Source organism: Dromiciops gliroides, chromosome 4, assembly GCF_019393635.1.
Source record: "Dromiciops gliroides isolate mDroGli1 chromosome 4, mDroGli1.pri, whole genome shotgun sequence".
NCBI lineage: Eukaryota > Metazoa > Chordata > Mammalia > Microbiotheria > Microbiotheriidae > Dromiciops > Dromiciops gliroides.
The window spans coordinates 181,948,989-181,963,067 of NC_057864.1; the positions used below are offsets into that span (position 1 = coordinate 181,948,989).

Genomic DNA, 14,079 nt, shown 5'->3' on the forward strand with positions numbered 1-14,079 from the left:
GACACACGGTTCATGCTACAGCATGGCCCAGGGGGTGATTGGGCTTCTTCTCAGCCTGCCTGGCTTGTGAGTAATCACAGTTGCTTTCCGTTTGACCCAGAAACCGAAGTCTGATTGAACTCTGATTCTCTATGGTAGGAAGCTTGGCATGCTTTTGCCCCTCCCCCACTGGGCCACCACCACTCAATTCAACCCATTGGTTCAGACCCAGGGCACTTTGCCCCAACTCCAGTAGATGCTACCTCCACTTCACTCCGGCCTACTGCCAAACCCCCTCACCAGTCCGTGATTGGAGCCTCAGAAGCCGCTGGTGCTGAAGACTCTGACATGTGCTGGAAGCAGTGTCCCTGGCTGGGTCCGGACTGTGCGCTGAGCTGTTCAGCCTGATCAGCAGTTGATCAGAATTGGGCTCTTTTGCGGAGAAATAGTCTCACTCTGTTCTTATGTGCATTAGGCTGTTCTGAGTTTTTATTTTTTTACCACATTATTTTGGTGTGATTGGACGGGTTTATCTGGAACTTGTGGGAGTCACAGCCTCTCCTCTGCCATCTTGGCTCTGCCCCTAATGATTAATATTCTTATGAGATTTTTTTAAAAAGGAAATTATGTGAATGAAGGAGATTGCTATTTGACAAAATTGCTGAACCTAAAATTAGGAAAGGAAAAAATGGAAGTTTACAAGCACTAGTCTTTTAGGGGTGGTAGGCAGGTTATCTTTGACCCCTCATGTAATTTGTAAACTTTGTATAGTTCATAATAATCTTTTTCAAGATTACTATAAAAACCTAGAGGATTGGGCATATCTTTGCAAGACTTCAATGTGTAATTGGGTTTTGACCATCCTCATGAGGATGTAATAAGTCTGTCTCTGCTTGACTTGGTGGTCTCCTCAAGTTATTTGGATAAACTGAGGCAGTTTGTCCCAAACAGTAGGTACCATACGTTTTACCATTATATTCAATCATCATAACTATTTCCTTCCATCCTATTTCCTTCCCATGATATTTACTCTATTTTCTATCTTCTTTTAAACTATTCCTCCTCAAAAGTCTTTTACTTCTTCTTCTTCTTCTTCTTTTTTTTTTTGGCAGGGCAATGAGGGTTAAGTGACTTGCCCAGGGTCACACAGTTAGTAAGTGTCAAGCATTTGAGGCTGGATTTGAACTCAGGTCCTCCTGAATCCAGGGCCGGTGACTTAGCCACTGCGCCATCTAGCTGCCCCAGTGTTCTTGGTCTTCTTCTTGGCCTCCAATCACTGGACTATGCTGTTTGAGAAGAAAATTAACTGCTATATTTTTTCTCACCCTAAGAGTTTAGTGCTGAGATTCTAAAAATTTTTCCTCCCTAGCTTCCCCCTTATGCTGATTTTCCATTGTATTCATGTCTGGCAATTTCTAGATAAAACTCAGGTTTCCTGACAATAAACAAACAAATAACAAAGCAAAGTGGCCTTGCTAATTCTTTCTTACATTGTGTTCTTTCTTATTACTTGGGCAATGATACACTCACATAATCACAGAACTTCAGATTTTAAAGGATGCTCAGCACCCATCCAGTCCCTCTGCTTAAAGACCTTCAAAGAAGAGTAACCTACTACTGCCCTTCTAATTTGGGGGGATCTCTAATTGTTTGAAATCTTTTCTCAATATGATACTTAAATTTTTATCTTTGCCACTTCCTCCCCAGGGCTCTTGGTCCTGCCCTTTGGTTCAAACAGAGTTGAGTCTTTCTTCCAGAAGACATCACTTTAAATACTTATAGACAACTTTTGTGTTCCTCCCAAGTCTTCTTTCCCCTGAGACAAACATCCCAGTTTCTTCAACCTGTCCTCTCATGACATGGACTTAAGATTCTTCACCATGCTTGTCTCCTGCCTGTTTGCTCTCTGGTTTAAAGATGAGAACATGGGACAAGTTGTTTTCCATCACATAGTTATAAAATATATTTTGAAAACAACATGTGCTGCAGCCTGGTATTGCCTGCCCCTGAAATTTTACATTAATTGATCCTCTAAAAAATTCTGTAAATTGCTATTGATTAAAGAAATGCAAAATATTAGATTGGGTGATATGACAGAAAAGGAAAATGACAAAAGTCTGAGAGGATGTGAAAAAATAGTCATGCTATTACAGTGTTGGTGGAACAGCAAACTAGTCCAACCATTTTAGATAACCATTTGAAACTATACTCAAAAGTCTATAAAACTGTATACTATTTGACCCAAAAATATTGCAACCATGTCTATACCTAAAGAGATCAAATAAAAAGAAAAGGACCTATATGTATAAAAATATTTATAGCACTCCTTTTTGTAGTGGCAGACAATTGGAAATGGTGTGAACCCCATCAACTGGGTAATGAACAAACAAGTTGTAGTGTAAGATTTCAGTGGAATGTTAAAGCGCTTTAAAAATTAACAAAAAGGGTGATTTCAGGAAAAAAAAAAACCTGGGAAGACATACATGCTGATACAAAGTAAAGTGAGCAGAACGCAGAGAACAATATACTCAGTAACAACAATATTGTAATGATAATCAGTTGTGAAAGACTTAGCTAACCTGATTAGTAAAAAGGCCCATATAAATTCCAAAGGACTCATGATGAAAAATGTTAACCACCACCTCCAGAGCGAGCAAAGAACCAGCATAAATTTAAACATATATTTTCACTTAATTTTTCTCTGGTGTTGTTTTTTTTTTTTGTAATATGGCTAATATACATCAAAAACTTCAAGAAAAGTGTCCTGGGGGCAGCTAGATGGCACAGTGGATAGAGTACCAGCCCTGGATTCAGGGGGACCTGAGTTCAAATCCAGCCTCAGCCACTTAACACTTACTAGCTGTGTGACCTTGAGAAAGTCACTTAACCCTCATCACACCCTCAATAAAAAAAGAGTGTCCTGTCCAGTCCCCCATATCATCCCATGGTTTTTTAAAAGCCTTTATTTTAATGGATTGTTTATTTTAAGAAAATTGATTAGTGCTACAGCAATTTAAAAAATTCTATATAACTGCACTCATATTTTTCCATACAAGGGTTTCTTATTATGAACTATACAAAGTTTACAAATTACATGAGGGGTCAAAGATAACCTGCCTACCACCCCTAAAAGACTAGTGCTTGTAAACTTCCATTTTTTCCTTTCCTAATTTTAGGTTCAGCAATTTTGTCAAATAGCAATCTCCTTCATTCACATAATTTCCTTTTTAAAAAAATCTCATAAGAATATTAATCATTAGGGGCAGAGCCAAGATGGCAGAGGAGAGGCTGTGACTCCCACAAGTTCCAGATAAACCCGTCCAATCACACCAAAATAATGTGGTAAAAAAATAAAAACTCAGAACAGCCTAATGCACATAAGAACAGAGTGAGACTATTTCTCCGCAAAAGAGCCCAATTCTGATCAACTGCTGATCAGGCTGAACAGCTCAGCGCACAGTCCGGACCCAGCCAGGGACACTGCTTCCAGCACATGTCAGAGTCTTCAGCACCAGCGGCTTCTGAGGCTCCAATCACGGACTGGTGAGGGGGTTTGGCAGTAGGCCGGAGTGAAGTGGAGGTAGCATCTACTGGAGTTGGGGCAAAGTGCCCTGGGTCTGAACCAATGGGTTGAATTGAGTGGTGGTGGCCCAGTGGGGGAGGGGCAAAAGCATGCCAAGCTTCCTACCATAGAGAATCAGAGTTCAATCAGACTTCGGTTTCTGGGTCAAACGGAAAGCAACTGTGATTACTCACAAGCCAGGCAGGCTGAGAAGAAGCCCAATCACCCCCTGGGCCATGCTGTAGCATGAACCGTGTGTCTTGGAAGCAGTGCTACATTTTAAGAAGGAGTGAAAAGCCAAGAAAATAGTAAGCCAGGACGAGTAGGCAGAGAAAGCAGAAGACCATCAAAAACTTCTTTGGGGGAAAGGTAGACTACAATATATCCTCAGAAAAAGAAGATAATAACAGGGTCGAAGCTCCAACATCCAAATCTTCCACGAAAAATATGAACTGGTCTCAGGCCATGGAAGCTCTCAAAAGGGACTTTGAAGAGAAAGTAGGAGAGATAGGATGAAGATGTAGAGAAAGAGAGAAAGGAATGGAAAGAGAAATCAGAGCAATGCAGGAAAGTCATGAGAAAAAAGTCAACAGTTTGAAAAGCCAAATGGAAAAGGAGATTAAAAAACTGTCTGCTGAAAATAATTGCCTAAGAATTAGGATTGAACAAATGGAAGCTAGTGACCTTATGAGAAACCAAGACACAGTAAAGCAAATCCAATTGAATGAAACAATAGAGGGCAATGTGAAATATCTCCTTGGAAAAACAGCTGACCTAGAAAAAAAAATCTGGGAGAGATAATTTGAAAAGCACTGGACTACCTGAAAACCATCACCAAAACAAGAGCTTAGACACCATCCTTCAAGAGATTGTGAGGGAAAATTCCCTTGATATTCTAGAAGCAGAAGCTAAAATAGAAATTGAAAGAATCCACCGATCACCTCCTGAAAGAGATCCCAAAAGGAAAACTTCCAGGAATATTATAGCCAAATTCCAGAACTCTCAGATCAAGGAGAAAATATTGCAAGCAGCTAGAAAAAAGGAATTTAAATACTGTGGAGCTCCAATAAGGATTAAGCAAGATCTAGCAGCTTCTACATTAAAGGACCAGAGGGCATGGAATATGATATTCCAGAGGGCAAAGGAACTGGGACTACAGCCAAAAATCATGTACCCAGCAAAACTAAGCATCATCTTTCAGAGGCAAACATGGAATTTCAATGAGAAAGAAGACATTCAGGCATTTGTTATGAAAAGACATGAACTGAATAGAAAATTTGGCTTTCAAATACAAGACCCTGGAAAAGCATAAAAAGATAAACAGGAAAAAGACTTCATGAGGGATATTAAAAGATCAAACTGTTTATATTCCTACATGGGAAGATAATACTTCAAACTCATAAGAACTATCGCAGTAAAGAATTAACAGAGGACACAGGTCTGAACTGAATATGAATGGATGATATCTGTAAAGCATTTATGTTTTGTTCTTTGTGGGGTGTCTTATGTCTGGGGCCAGATTTGGGCTTGGGGCATCCTGGGTCCAGGGCTGGTGCATGGTCGTCCACTGTGCCACCTAACTAACCCATAATGACATCTTTAAAATAGAACACAGAATTAGCTCAAAGACGTTAAACTAATTAGAGTTGGCTCATGGCCCAGTTGGGAGGAGTGATCTATTCTTTGTCATGTTTAAGGTACTTTATTTAGGTTATGATGAACAGGATACTATCAGAAAAACCTGGAAAGACCTACATGAACTGAAGCAGAGTGAAATGTACTGTATACAAAATAACAGCAATAGTGTGAGATGATCTGCTGGGAAGCTTGTGGTTATTTTCCGCAAGGCAATGATCCAATATAACCCTGAAGGACTTAAGAAAATGGCAACCCATCTACAGAGAAAGAAGTGATAGTATCTGAAAATAGATGGAAACACATTTTTTTTTTTTGGTGAGGCAGTTGGGGTTGAGTGGCTTGCCCAGGGTCACACAGCTGGTGGGTATCTGGGGCCGGATTTGAACTTGGGTGCTCCTGGTTCCAGGGCTGGTGCTCTGTCCACTGTGCCACCAAGCTGCACCTGGAAACACATTTTAAAAAAAATATATATATTTTTTCCTCTTTGATAATTCCTCAATCTGAAGTTTTGGGGTTTTTTTTTGACTGGTTTCTCTCACAACCTAGCTAATGTGGGAATATTTTCCATGACTACTCATGTATAACTTATTTTGAAATGTTTGAGTGCTAGTGGGTGGGGGGTGGGAATGGAGGAGGAAGAGAAGTTGGAACACAATTTTTTTAAAAAAATTGATGTTAAAATTTGTTTTTACATATATTTTGGAAAATAAAATTCTATGCAATTAATCTAAAAAAAAGAATATTAATCATTGTCTTGGTGTATTATTGCAAATTTAAAACTGTGGTACTTTCAAATTTAATTTGCACCTTATAGGGCAAGAACCTTTCAGATTTAAGTGGATCATTTTGTTTTTGAAGGTTGTAAAACTCAATAGGCTCATTTCCACCTCATAAGTATGAGAGGATTTGGATAGGAAAGAGCCAGGAAAACAGCCAAATATCCAGCAGAAACATGAGGCCAGAAAAACTGTTCTTTCTTCTCATTTTGATAGGCTAATACAACCAACAGATGCTACATTGCCAAACATCAGATGTATGTCAGACCTTGGCTTTTATTTGTTAAAATTTAATTTCCTTTTAATTAACAAAAATCTTTTTTTTTCTCTCAGGTGCAGCTAGGTGTTGTATTGAATAGAGCAGCAATTCTAGTGTCCGGAAGACCTGAGTTCTAATCCAGCCTCAGACACTTACTAGCTGTGTGATTCTGGAAAAGTCACTTAAACCTGTTTACCTCAATTTACTCCTCTGTAAAGTGAGCTGGAGAAGGAAATGGGGAACCGCTCTGGTATGTTTGGTAAGAAAACCCCCAATGAGTTCAGGAGTTGGATATGATTGAATAGCTGAACAATAACAAAATTTTCTTTCTCCTTCTTCTTCCAAACCCTACTGGAAAAACAAAACAAAACAAAACCCATTGTAACAAATATGCAGTGAAGCAAAATAAATCCCTGAATTGACCATTTCTAAATAGCCTGTCTCACTCTGCACCCTAAGGCCATCACCTTGCTGAAAAGAGGTAAATAGCAAGTTTCATTTTCAACTTTGAAATCTGAAGTTCTGTGATTATGTGAGTGTATGAATTGCCCAAGTAATAAGAAAGAACACAATGTAAGAAAGAATTAGCAAGGCCACTTTGCTTTGTTGTTTGTTTGTTTATTGTCAGGAAGCCTGAGTTTTATCTGGAAATTGCCAGACATGAAAACGATGGAAAATCAGCATAAGGGGGAAGCTAGGGAGGAAAAATTTTTGGAATCTCAGCACTAAACTCTTAGGGTGAGAAAAAATATAGCAGTTAATTTTCTTCTCAAACAGCATAGTCTGGTGATTGGAGGCCAAGAAAGTTGCAGGATTAGGTTAGGGTTTGACGCGAGAAGCCAATAATTAAATTCAAAGTTGTTGACCACACAAGAGGAAGAGACCACCAGAGAGGTGCTAGTGTGCATTGAAGAAGAAAACTAAATAGTCAGCCACTGGTGGAGGGTTCCAAGTGGGTCTCTTGGGATCAGCTTATAATTGGTTGACAGTACAAACTCTACTGATACTGATTCACGTGAGTGAGGGAACTGATGCCTCCCTGGGATGGGGTGAAAATGGCGAGCAGTTATGCACTGGTCTGTACATTTAGCAGCAAGAGGAGCCACAGCAGGTTGGGCGGCAGCAGGTGGTTCTGCAGCAGGTAGTCTGACAGCAAGTAGGGCGGCAGCAGGGCTGGCAGCAGGTGGGGCGGCAGCAGGGCTGGCAGCAGCTGGACACACAGCAGCTGGGGCGGCAGCAGGGCTGGCAGCAGCTGGACACACAGCAGCTGGGGCGGCAGCAGGGCTGGCAGCAGCTGGACACACAGCAGCTGGGGCGGCAGCAGGGCTGGCAGCAGGTAGACACGCAGCAGCTGGGGCGGCAGCAGGTTGGTTGGCAGCACACAGACTGGCAGCACCTTGGTCTGCAGCAACTTGGCTGGCAACAGCTGGACCCACAGCAGGTGGGGCGGCAGCAGGTGGACACAATGCAGGTGGGCCTGTAGCAGTTGGTGCTGCAGCAGGTGCTCTGGTAGCAGGCAGGTCGTAAGCAGCAGGCAGGCCTGCAGCAGCAGGGGGAACAGCAGCCAGAGCCACAGCTCTGGCCAGAGCAGGTGGAGCCACAACAGGAGCTGACCATGGTGTTGGTGGGTTGAGCTTAAGGGTTTCTTTCAAGGTGAGGGAGTGGTTTGAGTTTGAAAGTCTCCTGGCCCCACAGGGCTCTTTTATACCATCCAGAATGACAACCATCACCAGCAATAGCTTATTTCCTCATTGTTGTTTACCAAGAGGGGAAAATGACCCTCAAATTAGATAATTTCTGTAATGATGGGAAAAATTTATTTCCTCCAACCTGTTAGGATTCATTTACTTTTCTAACTATCTGGTTAAATCCATACCACTGGCTCACAGAGAATATCAGTATTGGAAGCAACCTCAAAGGGCATTCTCCCCATCTATGTTTGTACAAGATGAATATAATGTGACCTCTTCTTTTGAATCAGTCCCCTCTGTTTATTTTTTTCTGCCTCCAACTTCTCATCTTCATGTGACAGACAGCCAGGGGCCAGCCTTTGATGTCACTCTCTCCTGTCTATGTATCATCTTGTGACTCACAGAGAGATGTAGTTCATATGTGGTAAAGACACTTTAGGAGGTGTTTACGAAAAACATGAACATGTTCCCGGTAAGTTGCCCCTTGTTTCTACGGCTAAATAGACTTGAGAAAAGTCTGGATCCCCCTAGATTCTAGTGCCTGACCTCTGTCCATTAATTACAATTTATTCTATATATAGCTTCTTTTTGCATAATTGCTTTTACGTTGTCTCCCCATTATCTGTATCCCTAGGGCATAGAACTGTGTCTGGAATATAGTAGTCACTTAATAAATACATATTGTGTGTATAGTTGAAGCAATGATTGGCCATGGGGTGGGGAGGGTGTTCCTAATAGTACTTTCTGAATCATTGATGAGCATTGATGGACAATAGGGTTCAGCTTGATTGAGATTTCTATTGGTCATAGAAACAACGGAATATGTGACCTCCTTTCTTCTTTTCATGTTAAAAATAAATTTTAGGGTGACTCTTGAGAGGGTGGAGATGGTGGTGGTGTCAATAGCGAATGAATCAGTTTCCTCCAAGCCCCTTGCAAGCCACAGAGTAAGCCAGGGATGCTGGCTTCCTAGAGTCTTCAGGTATGAGCAAAGCAGCACTGGAAAAGGACTGAACCAGCCATGTCAGAAGTGATCTGGAACCTTTTTCAGCACAGGAACATCAGCTCCAGAAGGGCTGCCAACTTTGATTCATGGAAGCTGCAGGTGGAGGGGATAGACTGGGATCAAACATCAGCAAGACATCTTCAGAAAAAAAAATCTCAGGATCAACACAATGAATATGAATTCACAGAAGAGCAAATGCAAGATGCTAGGAATTGTGAAGTGCAGTTTTGCAGTCCAGTCTGTCTCAAGATGAAGTTAAACTAGAGGGCCTGAAAAAGCTAGAACCAATCCTAAAGATTGTTCTTGCTTTTGATAAAAACATTCTCCCTTGATGGTCAGCATGTCCCATTAAGAGTCATTTTAATGCCTGGTGAAGAAGAGGATTAGAAATTGGAGAAGGAGGAGGAAGAGTAGCAGGGTGTTAGAACAGTCTCCAGACTCCTCTGCTAGACTACCAGATATGAAGGGGATAGATTTAACCACATTTGCAAGATACTCCTGTGGCTTTAACAAAGGAAGGTCTATATCTAGCTAGCTAGCTAGCTAGCTACCTGCCTACCTATCATCCATCCATCCATCTATCTATCTATCTATCTATCTATCTATCTATCTATCTATCTATCTATCTAAAGATTCAGCTTAACATGGACATTGAACTTGAGAAGAAACACATTGAAAAATTAACCAAGGGTGTAGCAATTTTTTTTTTAATTTCAAAAGTTCTAACACCAGCCAAGTGTTTTGCTTTCATAGAAAGGGATAAAACAGACCTGTGCCAGTTACATTTGAGCTGTACTAGAAACCCACTGACTCTGAAAGAAAGAAGCTGAAGTTGTTGACCAAGAAGCCACTTTATTGCCTCTTCCCACTTTGCACAAGGAATGCCTATAGCATGAATATCCTAGAACTTCTGTGAACTGAACCACTTACTACTATTCAAGTTGTGGTAGCTCTGTGTAGCACATTCATCCTGAAGTATGCAGAAAAATGGGCCTACTCATGCCAATAAGTGAAAAGTGGTTATACCACAGAGATGTTCAAGGTCCAACCCATCACTGAAGACCAAGATTCATTCCTACAGCACTCCTTTTGAACACAGGTTGTTGTACAGAGTTTTGAAGTCTTTGACTTGTGGATGAATTGTGTCCATGGTAAAGCTGAAGTTTGAAATTTACTTATCATTGTGAATCACACTGGAGTGGATAGGAAATGCTCATTTCTCAACTTGAAACAGGAATAAGAATTCATGCTAAGATCTACTTCCCTAATACACTTATGATTCAGTGCATTCCTTTGGATATATATGCTCATTTCCAGGTATATCATGTCTAATAGGATTGGCAAACTTGTACAATGTTTATCAGAGGTGGCTCACCATTCACCCTTAACGAGAGGATTTGCTATTGGTGGACTGCAGTAGAATTAATGATATTCCCATAGTCATGGTTGAATCACATGGGTTTTTTTTTTTCCCCAGATTTCAGCAACTAATTCACCAAATGACTTCAGATAAAATTTATTCGAAGAATCAGGATCTTTTTTACATATTTGAGGGACTAGTCATCCAGGTTCCCTTGTTTCTTATTCATGCTCTTCATCAGAGAGCAGTGATTCTAGAGGGGGCAAGTAAGAGCAACCTAGATGGTGTCTAAATAATTTTGATTTTGTGACAATGTTCAGTTATAGTTAAGTCGATATGGCTAAAATCACTTTTGGGGGTACATTTCTTTTCTTTTTAGTTTTGCTGGGTAGGTGATTTTAGGTTGTAGTTCCAGTTCCTTTGCCCTCTGGAATATCACATTCTATGCCCTCTGGTCCTTTAATGTAGATGCTGCTAGATCTTGTTTTATCCTTATTGTAGTTCCACAGGATTTGGATTCCTTTTTTTCTAGCTGCTTGCAATATTTTCTTCTTGACCTGGGATCTCTGGGATTTGGCTATAATATCCCTGGAAGTTTTCCTTTTGGGATCTCTTTCAGGAGGTGATCGGTGGATTCTTTCTATTTCTATTTTACGTTCTGCTTCTAGAATATCAGGGCAATTTTCCCTGATAATTTCTTGGAAGATGATGTCTAGGCTCTTATTTTGGTCATGGTTTTCAGGTAGTCCAATGATTTTCACATTATCTCTCCTGGATCTATTTTCCAGGTCAGCTGTTTTTCCAAGGAGATATTTCATATTGCACTCTAATTTTTTTTTTATTCATTTGGATTTGCTTTACTGTGTTTTGGTTTCTCATAAAGTCACTAGCTTCCATTTGTTCAATCCTAATTTTTAGGCAATTGTGTTCTTCAGAGAGCTTTTGTATCTCCTTTTCCATTTGGCTTTTCAAGGTGTTCACTTTTTTCTTATGACTCTCCTGCATTGCTCTCATTTCCCTTTCCATTCTTTCCTCTGCCTCTCTAAATCTTCCTTCCAACTCTTCTACATTCTCTTCTTTGCCTCCTCATCTTGATCCCCTATCTCTTGGCTTTTAACTCCTTCTTAAGGTGTAGCATTGCTTCCAGGACACACTGGCTCGAGCTACAGCATGACTCAGGGGCTGATTGGGCTTGTTCTCAGCCTGCCTGGCCTGTGAGTAACCATGGCTGCTTTCTCTCTGACTTGGAAACAGAAGTCTGATTAAAATCTGATTCTCTATGGTCAGAAGCTTGGTGTACCTGTGCCCCTCCCCCACTGGGTGGCTGTCCCTAGAGTTTGTCTCCTGGTTCAGAATGTGGGTGTCCTGCCCAGTTCCAGTAGAGACTGCAGCTGTTTCCCCCAACCACTGGACCCCCTCACCAGTCTACAAGCCGAGCTTCAGAAAAAGCAGCTGAAGATTCTGAGGCTCTGGAGGTGCTGCCTTCTCAAGGCTGGTCCTGGCACTGGGCTCCTCTCTCAGCCCAAACAGCAGGTGATCCCAGTCACCTACTTAAGCCATCTTTGGCTGGAAACGAATCTCACTCTGATCCAAGAGTTGCCGGGGGTTTTCAGATACTATCAACTACTATCAGATACTACTAACCAAGACACAGATGCAGATGGACTGCAATCTTCATAAGTCTTTCATTTCTAAACCATCTAGTCCACAAATCATTGAATTCAGTCACTTGCTTCTTAGTTTGCAGGAATAACTATTGTTTTTATCTGAAAATCAATTGGGAATCCTTGAAAAAGATACTGACCTCTGATTTCAATGTGTATGCAAAGTAACTAGCTAACCATTTATTTTCCATTCAGATGTATTATTATGTCATCCAAATGAAAAGTTACAGGTCAACAGTGTATAATTTGAGTATCTACATCCCGCTTTTTAAATTGAGGCAATTGGGGTTAAGCGACTTGCCCAAGGTCACACAGCTAGTGAGTGTTAAGTGTCTGAGGCCGGATTTGAACTCAGGTACTCCTGACTCCAGGGCCCGTGCTCTATCCACTGCGCCACCTAGCTGCCCCTTCTACATTACTTTTTAACTAAATAAATGGACATAAAATTCAAACAGACCTTTCATATGCTCCTTAGGTGGGGTATTTAATACATGCTTTTAAGGCACATGGTGTACTTCATGTGGATTAATGTGTAGTGCCCACATACTCTTGTACACCCTTATATGATAGTTATTTTTTTTAAAGGCAATGAGGGTTAAGTGACTTGCCCAAGGTCACACAGCTAGTAAGTGTAAAGTGTCTGAGTCCAGATTTGAACTTAGGTCCTTCTGGATCCAGAACCAGTGCTCTATGTACTGCAACACCTAGCTGCCCTCTTATATAATAGTTCTTTAAAAAAGATCCAGCACCAGGTGACTGTATTGTCTCCACTAGCTTTATTTTTTTATTCTGTGCTCAGTCATATGACTAAGATCATTTGCTTCCTCTATCACATAGTTTTAAACTGTTGCATAACAAACTTGTGTGGTAAACTCAAGCAAAGTATTTCAATTTATCCCTTCATGCATTGACCACTTATCTACTGAGGAATGGTTCTTAATCTCATATATATTTCTTTGGTGTGTTTATATCTGGGATACCACTGTGAGAAAATAATTATTAATAAAGAATTTCTTGGGGGGATCCAGAGATCAGTTTCAATCTTTTCTCCACTCCCCCACTCCAGAAAATCATGTCATTTGAAATATTGGGGGGAGGGGAGAACCTGTCTCTGTTGTAAGTTATTGGGGAACGTAGCTGAGGTTTCTAATATAATGCTACTTATAAATTACAGGCTATTATACCAGTTTGGGCAGCAACCATTTATTATTAGTTTGACAGCATATACAACCAACGTGGAGTCCCAAGAAAGGGAGGGGTTGGCTAAGAGAAGCAGTAAGCGAGTATCAGGGGTGAGCGCAGTTCGGAAATCCTACATTACCTAGAGAGAGAGAGCGTCCCAGGAAGGGGGTCAGAAAGAGAGGGCATGTGGTGAGTTCCAATCATCCTTGGTGCCAGAGAGAAACAGAGACAGAAACAGAAAGAGAGAGAGAGAGAGAGAGAGAGAGAGAGAGAAAGAGAGAGAGAGGGAGAGACAGAGACAGAGACAGAGACAGAGACAGAGACAGAGAGACAGAGACAGAGACAGAGACAGAGACAGAGACAGAGACAGAGACAGAGACAGAGACAGAGACAGAAACAGAAAGAGAGAGAGAGAGAGAGAAAGAGAAAGAGAGAGAGAGAACCCCCCCTCCCCCTTAAGCCTCTTGCAGTCTATCCAGAATGGATTTCCCCTCATTCCCTCTGTCTCTTTTCCTCTTCTTATTGATGTGGCTCTTACTAGCATCATTCAATTCTATTTGTTGACAAGACCTGAGGGTGGTCCATACCAACATGAGCTGTACCATGTTGAGCTTAGGGTCTGGTCAAAGACCAACCCTCTAAAGGGAAAAGCTTTCTGGAAAAGGTGTGGTTTTAATCCCCACTGAGTTAGTCTGTTCTCTAATGTATCTTTGGGCTGGCTCTGATATACCAGCCAGAGATCCTGAATAGGGGTGGGGTCACTGGGTCTCTCCAAAAAAAGCATTATTAATTATTATTTACTCACAAAGTCCAGTTCTTAAGGAACTTCAGCAAATCTTGTCTGGGACAAGCCCAAGGGAAACAGAGATTGATTTTTTTGTTTAGTTAAGTGAAGAACCACACTGGAATTTACCCTTCTTTTGCATACTCTTTGAGTTCATTTTTAATTTAGACCACTCTCA

The 14,079-nt window shown here is 41.1% G+C and overlaps 1 protein-coding gene and 1 pseudogene across 2 annotated transcripts; one reads left to right on the forward strand and one right to left on the reverse strand.

Annotated features, from left to right (window-relative positions):
* Positions 1 to 6,851: 6,851 nt before the first annotated feature.
* LOC122756104 (keratin-associated protein 4-6-like) lies at positions 6,852 to 7,834 on the reverse strand. 2 transcript variants are annotated; one of them, XM_044005218.1, is made up of 2 exons: positions 7,431 to 7,831; positions 6,852 to 7,346 (listed from the first exon to the last, which is right to left on the reverse strand). In XM_044005218.1, the coding sequence occupies exons 1-2, from the start codon at positions 7,829 to 7,831 to the stop codon at positions 7,301 to 7,303; spliced, it is 447 nt and encodes a 148-aa protein (XP_043861153.1). In that variant the 3' UTR covers positions 6,852 to 7,300. The 2 variants fall into 2 exon arrangements, with proteins under 2 accessions (XP_043861153.1, XP_043861154.1); XM_044005219.1 differs by having other exon boundaries at positions 6,852 to 7,834.
* Positions 7,835 to 8,926: 1,092 nt separating this feature from the next.
* Positions 8,927 to 9,827, forward strand: LOC122754804 (annotated as a pseudogene).
* Positions 9,828 to 14,079: the final 4,252 nt, after the last annotated feature.

Excerpts from the sequence above, each read along its gene's own strand:
- LOC122756104 (XM_044005219.1), bottom strand. The coding sequence starts at position 7,831 with ATGGTCAGCTCCTGTTGTGGCTCCACCTGCTCTGGCCAGAGCTGTGGC.